This window comes from Camelina sativa, chromosome 7, assembly GCF_000633955.1.
Source record: "Camelina sativa cultivar DH55 chromosome 7, Cs, whole genome shotgun sequence".
NCBI classification, from domain to species: Eukaryota; Viridiplantae; Streptophyta; class Magnoliopsida; order Brassicales; family Brassicaceae; genus Camelina; species Camelina sativa.
Genome location: NC_025691.1, coordinates 18,910,192 through 18,930,192, shown reverse-complemented (window position 1 = coordinate 18,930,192; position 20,001 = coordinate 18,910,192). Strand labels below are relative to the sequence as shown.

The following is a 20,001-nucleotide window of genomic DNA, read 5'->3' as shown; positions in this document are numbered from 1 at the left end:
TATGAGAGGAAGCTCTTTTTAAACATTCAAGAACCCTATATTTTTTTTAAATAGACATAAGAAGAAGAATAAGATTGGTTTCATTTTTTTTTTCTTAAATAAATAAATTATCGGAGATAGTTTCTTCCTCCACTGTTTTGTTTTGTTCATGTATTCACGAATCTGCAATTTCTTCTAACTTCTCCATCAGCAAAGCTTTCAGAGTTCAAAATGTTCCCCATCTTCACCATCGACTTCGAGAATTGCTCGAAGAAAGCCAATGGATCCTCCGCATACTTGCTCACTATGCGCCGCGTTTGTATCCCGAACATGCTCGTGTACATAGCCTGGTCCGAGTTCAACAACCCTTCTCCTCTTAGCAGCGTGTGGTAGATCGAGTTATCGAAGAGATTTGGCGTCACGTTGTCTATTGCCGTTACATTGGTATCACCTTCACCGCTGTTCGAGGGGCACATCTTTTTGAGACTTGACAAGTACGTCTCCGAAATCGGATTTAGGGCTGACGTCACTTGAAAATCTCCATAGATCCTTGATCGAAAGTTCCGACATTGTGCCATTCCGATCGTGTGAGCTCCTAGTTAGATTATTCGTCAAGTTAGGGTTTTAGTAATCCGGTTTACCACAATACCAAAAATAATTTGTTCGGCTTAGTTTACCACAATACCTATAAGAGCGACCATGTCTTCAACAGAGAGACCCTGAGCATAGAATTTAGCGATGATGCTGATCAAAGCCTCTTCTGGAGTTGGGAGGTTTGTTGTGGCAAGCGCGTAGCTTGCTGATTTTGAATCTTTTCTTCCAACAGGAACGTCCCAGTAAGGCCCACCCACCTTCAAACCATAATTTAAAATGTTGTTTCATTTCATAATTCATAGGATACTATATGATATATATACGAAATTTATTTTGAGAGAGTATATGTTTAGTTCTTGTTTATTTACCAGGATTGTAGCATCTCTAGCACTGATTGTGAGAAGATCAGCGCAGGAAACAACTCCAGGACATTCAGATTCGATTATGTTCTTGATTCTGTCTACAATTTTGTATCCTTTCAATGAGTTTATGTTCGGAGAAGCTTTCTTCTCTCCCTTTAGTGACTCTGTTTCGTCTAGCAACACTGATCCATCGCATCCCTGCAATACCGTTTTAACCCTCAAAAAGTAATTAACCATCCATATCATAAAGCAACCCTTTTTCAGATAATTAAAATCTGTATTTAATAACAGTAAACGTTTGACACATCCGTTACGAATTTTCTTTGTCGGGATGATTTCTTGCGTTTCAAGAAAGGTGTGTGAATGAGTACTTACTTGGACAAAGCAGTCGTGGAAGTGTAAACGAATAAGTATGGCTGCATTTCTAGGATCTTCCTTCACTATGCATTCCATTTCTTTCTTGATGACGTCAAACACGGTCGGACAAGTAGACTTGTAATAATCTAGGGTTAACGGATGATCCTTTCCCAGTAGATCAAAGGAAAAGCATGGGATAAAGATGGTGTGAACCATCAAGAACACAAGGAGGAGTTTCATACTTCTTCTTCTGATGAAACCCTTTTGATCCAAACTTTTGGGAAAAATGTAAATATTTTTGTGAGAGATTATAAGGAGTTAGTGAAGATGGTTGGGACTTCAAAGAGATATATAAGTTTTTGAGAAGAGGGTGTTGTAGGATTTTTAGTTTTCTTGTGTTACAAGGGTCTTGAGAAGTAGGTCAAGTGAGATGCAACTAATTTTGTAAGATGGTTGTTGGGGTTTCCTATGACCCAAAGATCAAACTTTATTTGAATACTAGAGGTTATATTTCCAAACCAAAATCTTATATTACCATAAAGTGTACTAAGTTCCGCATTTTTCTTCTATTTTTATTTAAAGGCATTTTGTTTGTTTGTTTGTATGTTTACAGACGTTGCAAGCATGCATGTTTTATTAACACTGATTCTTGAAACAAATCTAGAAGTCTCGTTTTGTATAATTTGTTCAACTGTTTTTTTTTTGTTTTTTTTGGCACTACTATATAAACTAATACTTTTTGTTCAACAAGAATATAAGAAATATATAATATCCCATAAACAAATTAATATTGCAATTTTTTACATAATGTGAGATATATAGGTCTCGTATATCCTTGCTATGTGTTGTTCTCTTCATCTGTTTATTTTTGTTTTCTTCGAATGGCGAAATCTAGATCAGAAAGTAGGAGGGAAAATATTATCTACTCTTTGGCGTCATCTTCAATTATACGATTAATTATAATAAAAGCTCAAATAGTTTTGAAAATGATAACGACATTGTACAACGATCTTCTCGGTAAAAACTTATTCATTTGCAGTCAACTTGCTATTATTGTATGAATATTTTCAGTCTTAGAAACGGTTAAAAACAAAGTTATATGCATGGCAGTGTACATTAGTTGGGGGGAGGGGAAGAAACTTGGTGTTAGGTGGTTTTGGTATAGACGTTATTTAGCAGTAGGAGACTTTGAATCTGAAGTTAACATCCGAAACTTTTAATTCATATGTCCTTAACGATTGTTTCGCCAGCGACGCATAACGCTTTAGGCCCAATATTTGTTAGTACCTTTCTTGAGTGTGTGTGATTTATTAAGCTAACAAGCCTACAAACTTCCAATCGAACAAACCAAACTCTCTTTCACATTAGCCGCTCTTCCTCAAGATCTTTTTTCAAATTTGTGAAAATTTTGGTGGTTTATTATAATATCTATGTTCATATGATATCTATAGACTATATATAAATATTTCCATCTTCCGTGGAATAATTTAATAAATCCAGTAGTATTCAATATTGGAAACAAGTTATTTTATTCGTGTCAGCAGTGTTGAGAATGTGCATGCACAATAGGACATGTAACAAAGTTCAAATAGTAAAACAATAAAAACATTAGCAAAACGGCCCATTAGCTCAGTTGGTTAGAGCGTCGTGCTAATAACGCGAAGGTCGCAGGTTCGAAACCTGCATGGGCCATTTATTTTTACCTTTTTATTGAACAAATGACTTGGATTATCATTGTTTTTAGAACGGTTAAAAACAAAGGTCACTTCCGGTCAACGGTATCATGAGCAAAACGCAGTATTTTTTTTTTTTTTTTCATCCTTTCCATATATCAGTTTGTTGATCTTCTTGTTTCTTATCATCCACCCAAAATTTCATATATGTCTAGTTGTCGTGCTTCAAGATCGCATAATCTCTATGTAAAACTCACAGGCCTGAAAAATCATTCAATCGATTATCACCAAACAAAATAAAGATATGTGGAGTGGCTTATGACAAACTCATTCCGTTAAACAAAAAGAAGAGAATGTGGATTGTGCCCTTTCGATATGTTGAAATGTTCAGGGTTATCTTAATCCACAATGTTTTCACATCCGATTTTCAACATCTCTCTTTTATGGAGTTCTGTGTTAAAATCATGGTTGACGAGTGGTTGTAAGTTGTAACTGGTCAAGATCTACTTACGGTGGGAGTATGGGACCATAGGTAGAGCCATTACCATAAGGCATGAAAGAAATCATGATATATAGATAATTTCATGAAGAAGTCAAAAACATTTTTGAAAAACAAAATCCATTTACCAGCAAGTTTAGATGTAAAACCTTAAGTTGTAAATTATATTGAAAATACCATATATTCGATGTCAATGTTCTTTATAATTCAAGATAACTTCTATTAAGAAACTCAAAATATTGGAAGCACCAGGAACACAAACTTATGCAAATTTAATGGTTGATCAAGCACATTAAATCCATTTAAACTTCAGTTGAACTTGACATTTATGTATTTATAATTCTATAAACGATTAAAATTAAAAACTCTACGGTCTTAACTTATATACATTTTCATACTAATTGAGTTATGATTGCTATGTTAGAAGGTTAGGAACACACTTTTATAAGAAAATGTTGATAAAAAAAAAACAGTAACAGCAGAGAATTCTGAAACCAAAAAATCTATATTCAATTATTGAACTTTTTGGAAAACCATGGTACCAAAGAAAAAAGAAAAAAAAAAGTTGGGTCGAGAAATCTAATCGAAAGGTATGATGTTACAGCAGGGATATTTTGTCATCTTATCTAAGATGGAAACCAAATCATGAAAAAAGGCTCGAAGAAGTATAGTGGTGTGTCTAATTTAAATGAGAGAAGTTTCCAAAGTATATACATATAAATAGATACAATATATATGATTTCACATCACATGGGAGACTTATGAAGTAAGAGACAAATGAATACATGGGGAAGTATACCTGACAAAAGCAGGCATTCAAAGTAAAGCTAAAAGTTTGGTGCTAAGGGACATACCCACTTCGTCTTCTCAACCTTTCAACAAAACCACCTAATCATCACTAATTAAGCATATATATGAGTTCTCTCATGTTTATTGACTTCATAATTTTGTAACAACATAAGTAATATTCTAGAACCTATCAATATATGAGAGTGAAAGACAAGCCAATACAAGTTCTCTCTCTCTTTTTTTTTGTTGAAGTTCTCTCTCTTTTTTTTGTTGTTGTTGTTGTTCTCAAATCTCAACTACTACTCACCCACCTAAGTGTAAGATAAGATAATAACAAATGTCTAAAGGTGTGGGTGTGTGTGTTTACTAATCAAACAAAAGATATTATAGAGAGAAAACAGTACTCACACGTGTAGGATGAATGATAATAGTACAGACCCACATGAGAAAATCCAAGGTGAGTCCCTAAAAGAAAACAAGCTTTGGAGGCATTAACGATGTGTACAATTCTAATAAATCCTAATATATCTCCACTCGTAAGACCCACAGCGAGTATTATTATTTGTACTATGAGGATCAAATTTTCATAAAGGCCAAAACTGATTTACTTAAATGCACAAAGAGGGGTCAAAGTCTTACACACCACCACCGTTTTTAATGTTACATATGGATTCATTTCTCCCACACTTTGCTTAGCTGTAAGCCTGTAACCAAGATAGATTCCAATCACTGTAAAAAAAAAAAAAGGATGCAAATGTGAAGCTATCATAGTAGAAACAATACAGATCTTTTTTAGTTCTTTACTTTTTTCACCACAGTTGATACTTAATCTCTGCTGCTTTGTCATTTTCCTCATGAATAGAAATAAATGCACCAAATAAATACTAGAAAAACAAAATCCAGTTGCGTTTACCTTCAATGCAAAAGAAAACAACTATTTTATGGGAGAGAGAGAGAGAGAGAGAGGGAGAAGAGAGGAACAACAAAAGGCTGCAACACTTTTTATGACCAAGACAGGACTGGGGAGCTGGGAAGAAGAGTATTAAAGGAATAAGGAAGAGGAACAGCTCCTAACCTAATTAAGAAAATGGGTTTCAACATATATATTCCTTCTTTTTTGTTGAGTGGGTCTTATCTCACTTCCACCTCAAAAGCTGGTCTTTTATAGTTGTGAGATTTAATTACAGCCCAGTGAAACAAAGAGAGAGAGAGAGAGAGTGAGAGAGAGGGAAGTAAAAACTAGTAAATGCATGTTGTAGCTATCCCCTCCTATCATATGGCTATCATCAATAAAAAGAAACAAAAAACAAGTGTTAACCAATAAGCATTGCTGCTTACACATCACTTATGAGAGCTCCAAACAGATAAAACTTTGGTTTGGTGGGTATCCATGTTTTATGTCTCTCTCAACGGTCTGTGTTGTGTGTGGTTCGAACCTTGTTTTGGGAACTATAATATGCTCAATTCCCTATATAAGAAAGAGGGGTAAAAGAGAATTTATATATAGGGCTATAAATTTATTATAGAAGTGTACTATATTTATTTTGAACAAGGCGCTAATTTAACCAACCTTTTTTTCTCTCCTTTCATATATATCTGAAATGGCTTGTCTTGTAGTACTTCAATTGAGCGAAAACAATGGTGCTAAGATTGCCATGTGGTGATACTCACTCCTGGTATTCAATTATATGAGTGTGATTCCATAGGCTCCGGCTTTTCCTGATACTCAAACACAAGAAAGGAAAAATATAAAATCAGACAAAAGAGGACAAGCTATTTATTGATAGTCTTAAGAGCAAAAACCAAAACCACAACGAGAGTCTATATCAGAGGTTAAGAGGTTGCAACAAGCTGAGGCCTGAGAGGTACGTAAAACATTAAAAAAAGCTAAGTTAACTTTTTTTGTGTTAGCCATGGAGTCTCCAAGAAGAATCCATGGAGGTGCCGAGGAGAAGAGTAGCTGTGAGTCAGGATGGACTATGTACATAGAAGACACCTTCCACGGAAACCATCACTCGGAAGTTGTCTATGATGATGATGACGATGATGAAGATGATTTCCATGTAAAAGAGGTCGACCATGATGGTGGTGATGACGAGGACGATGATGATGATGATGATAGTAGTAACAATGAGAGTGATGACTCAATGACTTCTGATGCATCCTCATGGCCTAGCAGTCAGCATCCAAGAAACACCAAGAATCATGCAGCTTCAACAAAGAATAGTAATGCCAAACAACAACAAGTCAATCATCAGAAAGAGAACAGAGTTCGTGACAGATTCAGCGACCAAGGTGAGGAATCTGAGCTCAAGGCTAGAACAAGAACCACTGCAACTAGTCGTGTTAAAAGTAAAAGCAAGGTGAGCAAAACCAAATAAAGTCTGTCATACTGGTTTTTAAGTTCTTTAAGCTATCCAATGTTCGTCTCTTCTGCTCATCAAGGGGAAAAAAAACTTAAGCAGTTGATACAAATTTCAGACCATGTAGTTTGTTTCTACTTTTTCTTTTAAAACAGGATTATGTTTTTGCTTAATGCAAACTCCGTTCATGTAACTTGTCTATGTGGTTTTCCGTTTGGAGCTATGCTAATAATATCTACCTTTTTACACATATACTCCGTTCTAACACAAAACGGGAACATGTTTTTCTAATCTACCTCTTAACAAAAGAGCAATCAAGAAAGGTAATGCCAGCAAAAACAAAATTCAATAATAATCCGTAGCCATTGAAAAGCAAACGTGTTACGAATTTGACTCATAAATTCGTATAAAATTCAGATCCAAAAACGAATGAATTTGGGATAAAACAAAGAGGCTGATGACAAAACAGGAGTTTCTAAGGTTACCAGATTGTTCCCATAGGTGTGGCCCCAAAGTAGTAGCTAGAACACACCATAGCTTTTCCTGTTAACAAAGACTCCTGCTGCTTTCAATGCCTTCACATGATTCCTTTTTTTTTTTTTTTTTTAAAGAAAGAAGAAATTTCAATCATTCAATATATGTCTTAATCAACACTTTCACAAAAGTTTCATAAATTACTATTTTCACAACAGGAATCACAATAGAGAGGATCTTAATCAACCTGTTTGTGATATTCTTCTGTGCCTATTTTACAACACTAAATAGAAAGAAATGTATCTATCAAAGAAAATTCCACAAGCAAACGAAGCGTCGCTCGTTAAGAAAGTCAAAGATGGTCATTTCTATCAATAATACAGTTTNCTTTTTTTTTTTTTTGTTAAAGAAAGAACAAATTTCAATCATTCAATATATGTAATAATCAACACTTTCACAAAACTTTCATAAATTACTATTTTCACAACAGGAATCACAACAGTAAATAGAGAGGATCTTAATCAACCTGTTTGTGATATTCTTCTGTGCCTATTTCACAACAGTAAATAGAAAGAATTGTATCTATCAGAGAAAAATTCCACAAGCAAACGAAGCGTCGCTCTTTAAGAAAGTCAAAGATGGTCATTCCTATCAATAATACAGTTTAGAGTGTTGGAAAATGACTGAAATTAAGTTTAAGATTGTTGAGAGGTTATAATGAATTTGGGAACAGAAAACAACAAAAGAGTTTTAGCTGGCAGCTTGGCTAAGAGAGGACCGTCCTCAACGTAGATGTGATTCTCAAGTCACTTTCCACATTGTAATCTCAAATCAACCATGCACGTGCATAAGCAATAAACAGGTAGATGATAATGAAATAAGGGTCGTCCAATCTAATTTTATGACCCACAAAATGTGAGAGAGAATGTGACTTAGTAATATGCACAACACATTGGACCTGGTCTACCAAGTTTCAACTCCAGGATGACCAATAACAAGCAAAGGTGAAGAACCAACCATTCCGGTCAAAGAATTATCCTGCACTGCTGCACATGTTCGATTGATAAATCGAAAATGACATCCAAGGGAAAGATTAACAAGAGAAACGATACTGTTGTGAAACACAAAGCAACCACCATTAATTAATCAAAAAAAAACATTGTATGTTTGAGAAACTGTTACAATCAACTAATTTTACTAAAATTCCATAATTATAAGAGAAGAGTTATGCGAGGAAGCCAAATCAGTATATTAAAGAGTTATGAACGAGTGAAAACTGAAAAAACTGTTTGAATTGGAAACTTTATTAACTTTAAACATTTTAGTATCCTTAAGCATCAACTCCCTAACAACGCTATCATGCACTACAAGAAATATTTGTTTCTCCTCGTTATTCAACCTATGTACGGGTTCTCTTTTAAAATATACCAATGGAATCGATATGCTTGCTCACTCTGGAGTTAAATTCTTGTTTCAATGCAATCTAGAACTTAAGCTAGACAAAACCAGAAAATATACGTTTGTCTTGTCTCAAGCACTATTGATTTTTTTTTTTTAATAGGATAGTAAAATAACTTGAAAACAACCAAGTATGCCAAACTAACAATATCCTTAATTTCCTCCCGAAAACGTTACCACGAGACCCTTATTTCCATTACATTCCCGAGTTTTTTATGCTAGTATTACTGACTAATGAATAAAAGCATGACACCATATTGACAACTATATAAATTTATGATCCCTCCCAGCCTTCAACTATTAACACCAAAAGAAGCAAAATGACAGAACTCAAATGGATATGTATTTCCTTCTCACTAACACTTTTGCTAAGCTTATCAGTTGGAGGAGTCCCTAACATAGACCAGAAATGGTCGGGTGGAAATCATTACCAGGGCGGGTTCTGTCTTCCCGGTCTGTGCATTGGAGGATCTGGTGGTAGCAGAGTCCACTTCGGCAGGGACAATTACGGTGGTGGATATAGACAGGCCTTGTATTGCAAACCGCTAACATGTTATGGTGGCTCATGTGATGCACTCCATTTACATTTAGACAAGGGACTGTATGAATCTCTCGTAAGCAAGAATGCCGAAAAACTCCCATCAACTGTTGGTTTCAACATCCCAGGGTCCTTCAAACAAAATGTCAACAGAAACTATGAGTTCAAGGAGGTGAAAGAAGCTGCAATGGCACCGCAGTCTAACTAGCTAGCTGATGAAGCTTAGTCTATATTGTATAGTTTGTATCAATAAATTAACATCCTATGCATCTCATCATACTGAGTTGTTATCACAAGATTGTAGTAATAATGTAAAAAAGGCAACTAAACTAGTGAGTAACTTAAGTACATATTACTCGAAATAAGAAATAAAAATAGACGCTCCGTACGTTATCTAGATTCACACTCATCGCAGTTTAATATAATGAGAAAATTTTGGCAATTAGCAAGGAAAACTTAGTGTATACAATATACCATGCTTATAGGTGTGTTAACTAGTGTTACATTAGTAATGTGTAAGTCATTTTATTTGTTTATAAAACAGTCGATATGTCCGAGTGGTTAAGGAGATAGACTTGAAATCTATTAGGCTTTATTTTTCCCAACTCCGACCAATTTTAATTATCAAAAAAATAAACTTTATTTGTATTTATTATTATTTAATTTGCGATTACAATTGTTTTCACATTACACATTCCTTGTAATGTTAACTAGTTTGCTGTAACCAAATTTAACGTTATCTAAAACAATACATATGGATTCAAAACCTAATTACCTGTATAAATATAGAATTACAGCTTATAGAAAAGCAACGAAGTCATTTGATTGACATGGTCGGGATTTAACGTGACCGGATCCATGCATGTAAAAAGGGAAAAACTAAGGAACGTCTCGTACTAATTTATCTCCAGCGAGAAATTAAAGCGGTGGAGATGGGATGGGAGTGGCGAGTTTGACGTGGTGGAAGAAAGCGACGGAGCAGAGAACATAGGCAATGAGAGCAAAGAATCCAAATCCGATCATAAGAGAGACAAACCGGCGACGATCAGGTCCATCGCCGTTTCAAAGCTCATTATTCCCATCATCCTCATCTTCAGATTGTTGAGTTGTGGGATATATAGTTTAGTTAGCTTTAGAAATGCTTTGGATTATGAAAAAACTAAGAGGGTGCATGCAACAGAATGCGTTGAAAGAATGAAACTCGCATTGCCACGTTACGTTACGACAACTTGAACTATTATTCTCTTAATATAGAGAGAAAATAGTTAATCTCTGTCTGGTGCACACAACAACAAAAAAAAAGTTGTAAGATGATTTTCTAAACTTGATGGTAAATAAAAAAATTGAGTTTGGGTTTTATTTGAAATGAGAAGAAAAAACTAGAACGAAGAAAAAGAAAAGTTGTAATCGTGAGCTTGATGAGTCATGAAGCACTTGAAAGTTGAAAGTAAAGTAGAGAGAATGAAAGATTATATCATTAATTATTCTAAGAAAGTGTGAGAGGTTAGTAGAGGTAGCGACTCGTCGACGCACCATGTTTCTTCTTGAGGAACCTTTCAAACTATATATCTCAATTTTTTTAAAGAGCATACTTAATTGATGATCCAATGGTTTTCGAAGTTTGTGAGTAATAATTTAGCATAAAGTGACTTTATTCTCTATACATCATCATTTGTAGTTTATATAGTATGGATGATTAACAATCCAACTAAACTTTGTCTTTTTACTTGCAAGTATAATTAAAGTTAAAATATAAATATATAATCATATTCCGAGATCGTAAAGTGTTGATCGATGGCATTTGTGGCCGTTGCATAGTAGCGGAGGAAACAGTACATCATGTTTTTGTTCCAACTTTTCTATAGTATCATGTTCGGATAACATGGTATAAAATTTTATTTATATCTATATAAACATAAATTTTGGACTTTATAGCTTATTCCGTGGACCAATATATCTAAATATTTGATTTTAGTTAATATTTTTGAATTTTAGTTTAAAAGTACTAATCGAAGTAATCATCCTTCAGCTGGTCGAAGGGGCGACTAATGAAAGTCAATTTAAGCTTTAGAGTGACAGTGTCACATACTCACACAATGGAATTATTTTGCTGATGCTACGGACCATTATGTTCTGCATTGATATTAGAAAGCAAAATATTACTATAATTTAGAACGTAACTCTAACTAGTGCCTAGTGGTAGAGATTTCTTGTTTGTATTCATTCAATATTCTTGTTTCTAAGGTTTCTTATCTATTATATCATTTTTTTTTCCAAAGAAAATAGTACTAGATAGCAAGATTGATAATTTTGAATAAGTATATGATAATTTGCTAAAAATGCTAGTAGCAAATGAGAGAAGAAGGTTTATTTTATCGAACGTACATTAAAATATATATTCATTGAATGTTCTTAAATAGATATTGTCATGGTGATTTTCCAAAATACATTTGCGATGCGTGGATTAAGCTTGTCCGAAGACCAAAACAAATATTGTATGTGAATTACAAAGAGGATTCAACACTTTCAACTTCTGAATTAGTTAGTCATCCATTTCGAGCTCATGAGGTTCATGATTCATAAATCAAAAACCATAATCGTGATTCAGGACAACAAAAAGAGGTAATTTAAATTACCTCTTATGTCTACCCTATGCCACCGCCATATATATAACTTCTTTTCGTCCACGTAGTAACTACCATTATTGCACCTGTAGGCTTGAAGGTACCGTCGATCCCTGGGGGGATGTGTTACTATTAGGTAACACAGCCACGTTAGACGGGATAGACTGGTGACATAACCTCAAATTTAATTATTACTTATACACTAAAAAAAGGTAACCAACCGGTTTTCCTTTAGACCGATTTCCTCAATAGTTCCACAAACCAGAAACAAATTTATTAATGTGTTGTGAGTTACTTGGTTCACTCCCGGTTTGTAACTGTCTCTTGGTTCTGTCATTTAAATCATAATCGTAATTCATTAATCAAAAACCCATAAAATCATAATCTTGTGCGCCTTTATCCAAAAGTAACTTTTAAAAACCCTCTCACCACCCATTGATTCACACAATCTCAAATTCACTTCGTTTTTTTTAGTTACAGTTCCAGAAACATTGCGTAGCAGAGAACACTCTTCTCCATATATAGAAAAACAAAAACACAAACTATTTCGCTCGATCAAACGGTCCAGATCTTATCGCCGTCTACGTTAAGAAACCTATTAAGCCTGATCTCACCAATCATCTTCCTTGACTTGGAGTTTTCTTCTCGAATCTTCATGTTTTCTTCTATAACCTTTTCAAGACCTTCCTTGGCTCGGCTTAACTCATCGACGAGACATTTGTTCTCGTTGATGAGCTGAACAAGCATAGACCACAGTTCTTCCATGTGTCGTCGTTTTCGCATACGCGATCTCCGAGCTGACTCGCGGTTCGATACCTTCCTTCTCCGCTTCCGCTCATCATCTTCTGCACTCCTGCTCGAGTCGTCTGACGTGGCAACCAAGTTTACAAGTGGAACTCGATCAACAAAGGTTTGGAATAAAGACTGTGGATTAGGGTTTGCACTTTGAAGGTTATAAACAAAACCAGCCATATATACAAAACAAACAGTTATATATTCTTTCGTAACCTTTCGTACCAAGTATGATGGTTAGATCCATAAGATGCACTCTAATTTGGTATTTATAGATGATTAAATTGAGGGGAGTACTGTGACCTTACAGTACTAACAGCTAATCCAAGTGGCTATAATACACGTAAACTTTTAATATAATATTTCTCATGTATGATGAAGAAAAAGAGAAGTTGTAATCGTGAAATTGATGAGTCATGAAGCACTTGAAAGTTGAAAGTAAGTAAATGGCATGAAGGGGACCATTGCCAGAGAAAATCAAAGTTTATATTATTTTATATTACTCTTTCCGTTTCGAAATATAAGATGTTTTAGAAAAGTTTAATATTTCATGATATAGGATGTTTTCAAGTTTCTATCTAACTTTTAGATATGTTAGGATTTTATATTATGCAGTATTGTTTCTGATTGGTTGAACATGTTAAAAGTAAAGACATCTTAATCTGCATGCTTTAGTTAAAACATCCTATATTTTGAAACAGAGGGAGTATTAGTTATTCTATCAAAGCATGAGAGGTAGCGACTCGTCGACGCACCATGTTTCTTTTTCTCAAGGAACCTTCCAACCATATCTAATTTTTTTAAGAGCATACTCAATTGATAATCCAATGGTTTATGGATTTTGTGGGTAATGATGTACCACAAAGTCACTTTATTGCTTATACATGCATTATTTATAGTGTTATATAAATTAATTAATAATTGGCAATGGAGAGATTTTACCAAAACTACTATAGTTCGTGAAGCATAATTGCGAGAGTGAGTTAGTGGTCGAATAGCTAAAGTAGTAAAATTTGATATTAGCGCATTAGGCCAGCTATCTTAGCCAATTAGAGTGGATTTCACTTGGGGTTGGGGGATCGGAATGGTTAAATTTGCAGCTCTAGCTTTATTAGGTCGTAATTAAGTAGCATTTATAATAGTATTTTATTTAAGTAAAGATTAGATTATTGATGTTTTATATGTAAGTAACGAAGTTTCCTTGATCCACTTAAAGCCAATCATTAATGTCATCAGCGATGAAAGTTTAGTTGCAAACGAGTCTTTTCATATTATACGTACGCATGCCGTGACTGTTGAATCATGTGACTTCTTTTAATTGCAAATGATTTGTGAGAAGATCTTAATTATACTACAATTTTAGCCATCGTAACATTGTTAATTAGCTAAAAAAAAATTTTTAGAATAAAAGATAAATTTTATTCGGAAAAATACGGTTAACAGCTAGTGCAGCTTTTCCTAAATTACATCAGCTTATAATTTAAAATAGAAGAATAAACAACAAATCAACGAATAATAGTGAGGAGGCCCAGACTTTTTTTAGTTACTTGCAAGCCAAGTTATCAGACAGTTATCAAACTTGGCATCTCTTTGTAGCTGAATGGAGTAAATCCGGTTGCGAACCTGCTGGTCGAGTCGCTTTGTAAGCTGCCGCACCGGGAGAGGGGTTTCTCCTTGCTGCCTACCGTTTCTCTCCCCCATAAAGAATGAATAGAAAGCTGAAAAATGTATCGTACCAGGAACAATCGATCGATCATGTCCCAGGGAGTTATCCGTGAGGAGGCTGATAATATGATGCCATAGTGTGGTATAGCGCGTTGTGAGAAGCTTCGCGATGAGATCAGACCAGACTTCCCTTGAATAACTACAAGAGAAGAATAGGTGAGTACGAGTTTCAAGATGTTGTTGACACAGCACACAAATTGTGTTTGCTCCAACATTCCATCTTAACATTCGTTCCCTAGTCGATAGACGATCCAACATCGCTAACTAAGCTATGCAAGCATATTTTGGTGTGGCCTGTGAAAACCATATGCCTTTGCTCCAGGCTTGCTTCGGCTTAGGAACTCTAAGTGCTTCCCAAGTGTGTGACGTGTTAAAAGACGCTTGATAAATATCCCCTTTTCCCTTCCAAAGAACAATGTCAGTGGAAGTGCCCAGACCTTGAGCACGAAGGTCATCCATTATTGACTTAGAGCTGATTGAAAGCGACTCTCCCTGCTGAAAACCATCTGATGCAGTAGACCGCAGCCTCGTACCCTGGAGAGGGCCGTCATCATCCTTCGGCAAAGAAGCCGCTGGCGGCATCAAATTAAAGAAAACCACAAAAAGCCTTAATCGCCCTTTGAGTCGACCGCCACGTCAGCAATTTTGTTATCCTACTATATTAATTAGGAAGTACAAATATGAAACTAACTTTAAATTGTGTAAAAAATTATATTCAATTATCATTAGAAAATTTTAATAAAGATTAATTAATTATTTAAATAAATATAATTAATTAAAAATAAAAAACGCTGACAAATCAAAAAAAATCTACAAAATTAATAACAGAATTTATTTAAATCAAAACTAATTTGTATTTGAAAAAAAATAACAGCTAAAAATTTTAAAAAGTACAGATAATTATTAGTTAAAAAATATATTTTCTCCCTCTAATAAAATTAGAGACGAAGGTTACTAAATAATTTTTTAAAAATTATAAACCAATCAGAATTTCAAAAACTAAGATTTTATATCCAAGTATACAATAAAATTATTTTTAACTAGATTTCGAAGATTTTATTAAGATTTCAAATTATGATTCTCCTATCATCTTTCTTTTATTTTATTTACAAATTGTTTGGAATTTTCATATAATACTTATTATTAACAAATATACAGAATTTTTTCTACATATGTTGTGATTTGAAATTTTAAAAACGAAGATATATTACTCTTTTTTTAATCTAAAATATATATTACTCAATCTATGGATTTAATTTTCACATTGGCGGGTTGATAAAACAAAATTTATATAGTTGATAAATTAATAAATTTTATTTGCTCACAATTATAATATTAAAATTACTACTTCATATTTCACAAAATATTGATGCAAATACAACGAACAAACAATATAAAACTATAATATACATCAAAATAAAATTCTATAATATTCTAACAGAATTAGTATTAAAAAGAAATATATAGATTTATAGAACAATTAAAAATAAATAATATCTCAAACAAAATAATTTTCATAAAAAATATAACAATAATTTTTATTATTATATTATAATTCTTTTTTAAAATGTTGATACGTGCTTTAAGCACGGGATATCTCCTCGTTAGCTAACAATTTCGCGGTAGACTATAAATTAATTCAATAAAATAAAGTAATACTCATGTTATTTATGATTTCTTTTTTGTAGGGGACGGGGCTGTTACCCCCCATCATTTATTCAAAAAAAAAAAAAACGCATTGCAAAATAACTCTCCTCGAGCGCTAACTCAATGTGTCATGTAAATCTATCGATTATTTTAAAAATTTAGACTATTTTCTTAATGATCGCTAACTCTTTGATAATAAAATAATCAATAGACACATTTCACATGATATCCGTTTTAGAAGAAAAAAAACACACTTGTGATTGATCAAATTTTCTTGTTTTTATTATAACTAGGAACTCTCAGACCCATGTTAGGGGAAGTATTTCAAAAAAATATTAAATTAAATTCAAAATTATATATTATAATTTTTTTGAAAATAATAAAATAGTTTAAGAGTATGTGCTACTAATAAAATAAAATTATTTAAGAAAGAGAAAATAATAAATAAGTTAAAAATACATAAATATTAAATATAAAGTGTTAGTAAAAACACAACCATCAAAATGAAAATCAAAAATATAATTTATGATAAAAAAATATTTTGACAAAGAAACATAACTCTAAATAAAAAAATATACCAAATCGAGGCAAGAATGTGACATAGGTTCTTCATGTACCTCGGTTAACCGAGCGGAACCAAAAAAAAACTTTGACCAGGGGAAGAAAAAGACATTACCTCCAGCTCTTTGGTACCTTAGCCATAGATCAAAGTATTCATCATCTTTAAATCTACATCCTCACTCAATTCAATGTCTTTTTCTAGACAAAGATGATTCAAAATTAGGATCCTCATCCTAGAAGTAGGCGGACGTAAAAAAAAAAAAATTACACATCAGCAAATTAAAATACACATCATTTTTTATTTTCTATGTTATTAAGCAGTTTTTTTTCAGAATCATCAGTTAAATTTTTCTTGTTTATGTCAAATAGGGAAATTAAACAGTTTCTACTGTTCATAACTCGAAAAAAAAAAAAAAACCTCTCTCGTCTTTCGTCGCATAAACAAGTTCAGCGATTTGTGTGCTGGACTTGTTAGGGGACTAGGATTGACGCCAAGGTAAGATTTGTTCCTCCGTCTCTCGGGATATTCTCTACTATGAAAATGAGGCAATTACCTTGAACTTTTATGATGTTTTGGCTGCACTTCCTAATGTAAGCTCTTTGCTTCTGCTAAGATTCAAAGAACGATGACCCTTTTCAGATTGATTATCTTGCTAACAAGTGCTCTATAGCATCCCGAATTGATTGTTTCGCTGGTAAAGTTCTGACAACCCTGGAGAAGAGCTTTCGGTTGTGAGATATGCTGTTAAGTTTTAAATTATGTACCCTGATATGTCCTACGCAGATGGTGAACAAGTTGAGGAAAGGCTGGAATTTTATGACAAAGGTGTTGCCCCATGCAAGAATGTGGATGTAATGAAGGAAGTAATTGAGAATCTGCAAAAGAATGGTATTTGTGTATAGTTTTTTTTTGGTTGAAAGCAGAGTTCTCTTAGAGTGATGGTGGACTTAGTGTTTGATCTGTTCCTGGTTTAGATGATGAAGGGAAGGATGTCTCAGCAAAGAAAAGCAAGAAGAAGAAGGCAAAAGGGTGGTGGCAATGGAAGAGGACAAGTCAGAAAAAAAAAAAGAAAGAAAAGAGGAAGATGGAGACAGCAGAGGAGAATGAAAAATCATAGAAGAAGAAAAAGAAAGAGTAAAGCTGGAGGATAAGAGGAACATGCTAGTTGTGCTTGTATAGAGTATGTATAAAACTATAAATTAATTAAGAAACACAGCTTATATAAATTGCCATCTTTCTATATAACATTGAATTGAGGCCATACTATACATATCTCTGTGAATCTGTGAATTGAGGCCATATGATACACATTGAATTGAGGTCATATGATACATATCTCTGTGTATTTAATATTGATAAATATTAAATAAACATATATGTTATGGCTGAGTTATGTACTTCGTACGGCTGAGTTATGTACTTGGTACGGCTTCGTTTGGTCTTTCGTGTCGTGCCTCGATATTACAAAAAGTGTTGTTGGAGAAACCCAAACAATAATTTTGTGCCTGCTCAGATCCACACACGTAATAAATTTATAAAATTAGTTTTATCAAAATATATTATACAAAATAATTAAAAAATTAAACTCAAAATTCGAATAAAAATAAAAAAAATTCCGACAAAGTGACTAAGTGATGGCTGAGTTATTGACTTAGACGGCTGACTTATGAAATATTTGAAAATATAACTCAATATTTAAATATACAATTGAAATATGAATATTACAATTATTATAACTAATAAAAAATAATAATTATAGAGAAAGATTGATTTTTACACATTCTCACCAGAATGTGTTAAACATATAACACCTGACGTTTAGGGGTCAGGGTTAGGGTTTGAGATGTAGGGTTCAGATGAGTAACATTATTTGTTTTTTGGTTTTGGTTTTAAGGTGGTAATATGAATATACTAATATTATTACCATTTGAATATTTTTTTTAAAAATCAAAATTGTTTTTGGTTATTTCCGGTTATGGGTCGGTTAGATTAATATATACTCAAATGACATAATCGGAAATAACCAAAAACAATTTTTCCAATTTGGTGTGATTAGCCTAATATAACCCATAGTAAGCCGAATATAACCGAAATTAACCAAACATACCAATTCATAAATACTAAATTGGAAAAAATAATTTTTTCGGTTCGGTTCGGTTTGGTCGGTTATTTAGTCATTCTAATTTGAGGGTTGGCTGAGTTTTGGTAAATTTATGGCTGAATTATGCAACAAATTTATTAATTTATTATATACCTTCTCGAGAATACAAAAAGTGTTGTTGGGAGACGCAAACAATAATTATGTTTATTGTTAAGAACCACACGCGTAATAAATGAGATTTTAGCGATTTTTTATTTAAAAGGAATTCAAAATTTGAATTTGAATTTAATTTTTTTTAATAAAAGTATTTCTCAAACAATTGACTAATATGGCTGAGTTATCGACATAAACGGCTGACTTATGAAATATTTGTAAATTAGAATTATTATAACTCAAAATTAAAATAGAGAATGAAAAAATGAATATTACAATCATTATAAGCAATAAAAAGTAATAATTATAGACAAAGATTAATTTTTACACAGTCTGATCAAAATGTGTAAAACATTCAAAACATGACATTTATGGGTTAGGGTTTGAGGTTTAGGGTTCATATTTCCAACATTATGGATTTTAATATAACAGTTTGGTTTTGGTTATATTGTGTTTGGTTTAAGGTAGTAATTTGGATATACTAATATGATAACCATTTGAAAATTTAAAATTTTTGAAATTACTTTTCGGTTATTTCCGGTTATGGGTCGGTTAGATGAATATATAACCATAAATAATCCAAATGTTATCCAAATTAGGTCGATTAATTTAATATAACCGATAGCAAGCCGAATATAACCGTAATTAATCAAAAATAATGGAAAAAATAGTTTCCGGTTTGGTTCGGTTTGGTCGATTATTTAGTCATTCTAATTTGAGGGTTGGCTGAGTTATGATAAAGTTATGGCTGAGTTATCGTTTAGGGTCTTCTCAATAATATGAAAATGTATTCTTCTTTCTTTCCTGGATCTTTTAATCTGTCAGATTCCTAATAAGTATTAAAACGTCTCTCGATGTCACAAAAAGTGTTGTTAGGGAAGCGCGAAAAATCACTAATTATGTGCCTGCTCAAATCCACACGCATAATAAATTCATAAAATGAGCTTTTTATCACAAGATATTATTGCAAATAATATATGAGTCTTTTGTTCTGTCAGATTCCTAATAAGTATTAAAACGTCCCTCGATGTCAGAAAAAGTGTTGTTATGGAAGCGCAAACAATCACTAATTATGTGCCTCCTCAAATCCACACGCATAGTAAATTCAGAAAGTGAGCTTTTTATCACAAGATATTATTGCAAATAATTAAATAATTATTATTCGAATTTAGAATTTTTTTTTCTAAAAGTATTTCTCCAACAATTGAATTTTAAAATTATTATAACTCAAAATTTAAATTTAGAATGCCAAAATATCGCTTTACGGCTGAGTTATAATCTTTACGTGAAAACGAAAGGTCATGTGACGGC

General features: G+C 33.1%; 4 protein-coding genes, 1 non-coding gene and 1 pseudogene across 5 annotated transcripts; 3 read left to right on the top strand and 3 right to left on the bottom strand.

Annotated features, from left to right (window-relative positions):
* On the bottom strand, nucleotides 1–1,610 carry LOC104701512 (peroxidase 11). Its single transcript, XM_010417209.1, has 4 exons — nucleotides 1,311–1,610; nucleotides 942–1,133; nucleotides 665–830; nucleotides 1–574 (listed from the first exon to the last, which is right to left on the bottom strand). The coding sequence occupies exons 1-4, from the start codon at nucleotides 1,530–1,532 to the stop codon at nucleotides 147–149; spliced, it is 1,008 nt and encodes a 335-aa protein (XP_010415511.1). The 5' UTR covers nucleotides 1,533–1,610; the 3' UTR covers nucleotides 1–146.
* TRNAI-AAU lies at nucleotides 2,911–2,984 on the top strand. The gene has a single exon. It is a non-coding gene; the product is annotated as a tRNA-Ile (tRNA).
* LOC104701511 (pheromone-processing carboxypeptidase KEX1) lies at nucleotides 5,824–6,868 on the top strand. The gene has a single exon (XM_010417208.1). It carries the CDS (start codon nucleotides 6,167–6,169, stop codon nucleotides 6,632–6,634), a length of 468 nt encoding a protein of 155 aa, XP_010415510.1. The 5' UTR covers nucleotides 5,824–6,166; the 3' UTR covers nucleotides 6,635–6,868.
* LOC104701509 lies at nucleotides 8,864–9,483 on the top strand. Its single transcript, XM_010417207.1, has one exon. It carries the CDS (start codon nucleotides 8,869–8,871, stop codon nucleotides 9,292–9,294), a length of 426 nt encoding a protein of 141 aa, XP_010415509.1. The 5' UTR covers nucleotides 8,864–8,868; the 3' UTR covers nucleotides 9,295–9,483.
* LOC109125467 lies at nucleotides 10,005–10,171 on the bottom strand (annotated as a pseudogene).
* On the bottom strand, nucleotides 12,084–12,755 carry LOC104701508 (basic leucine zipper 8). Its single transcript, XM_010417206.1, has one exon. The coding sequence runs from the start codon at nucleotides 12,680–12,682 to the stop codon at nucleotides 12,266–12,268; it is 417 nt and encodes a 138-aa protein (XP_010415508.1). The 5' UTR covers nucleotides 12,683–12,755; the 3' UTR covers nucleotides 12,084–12,265.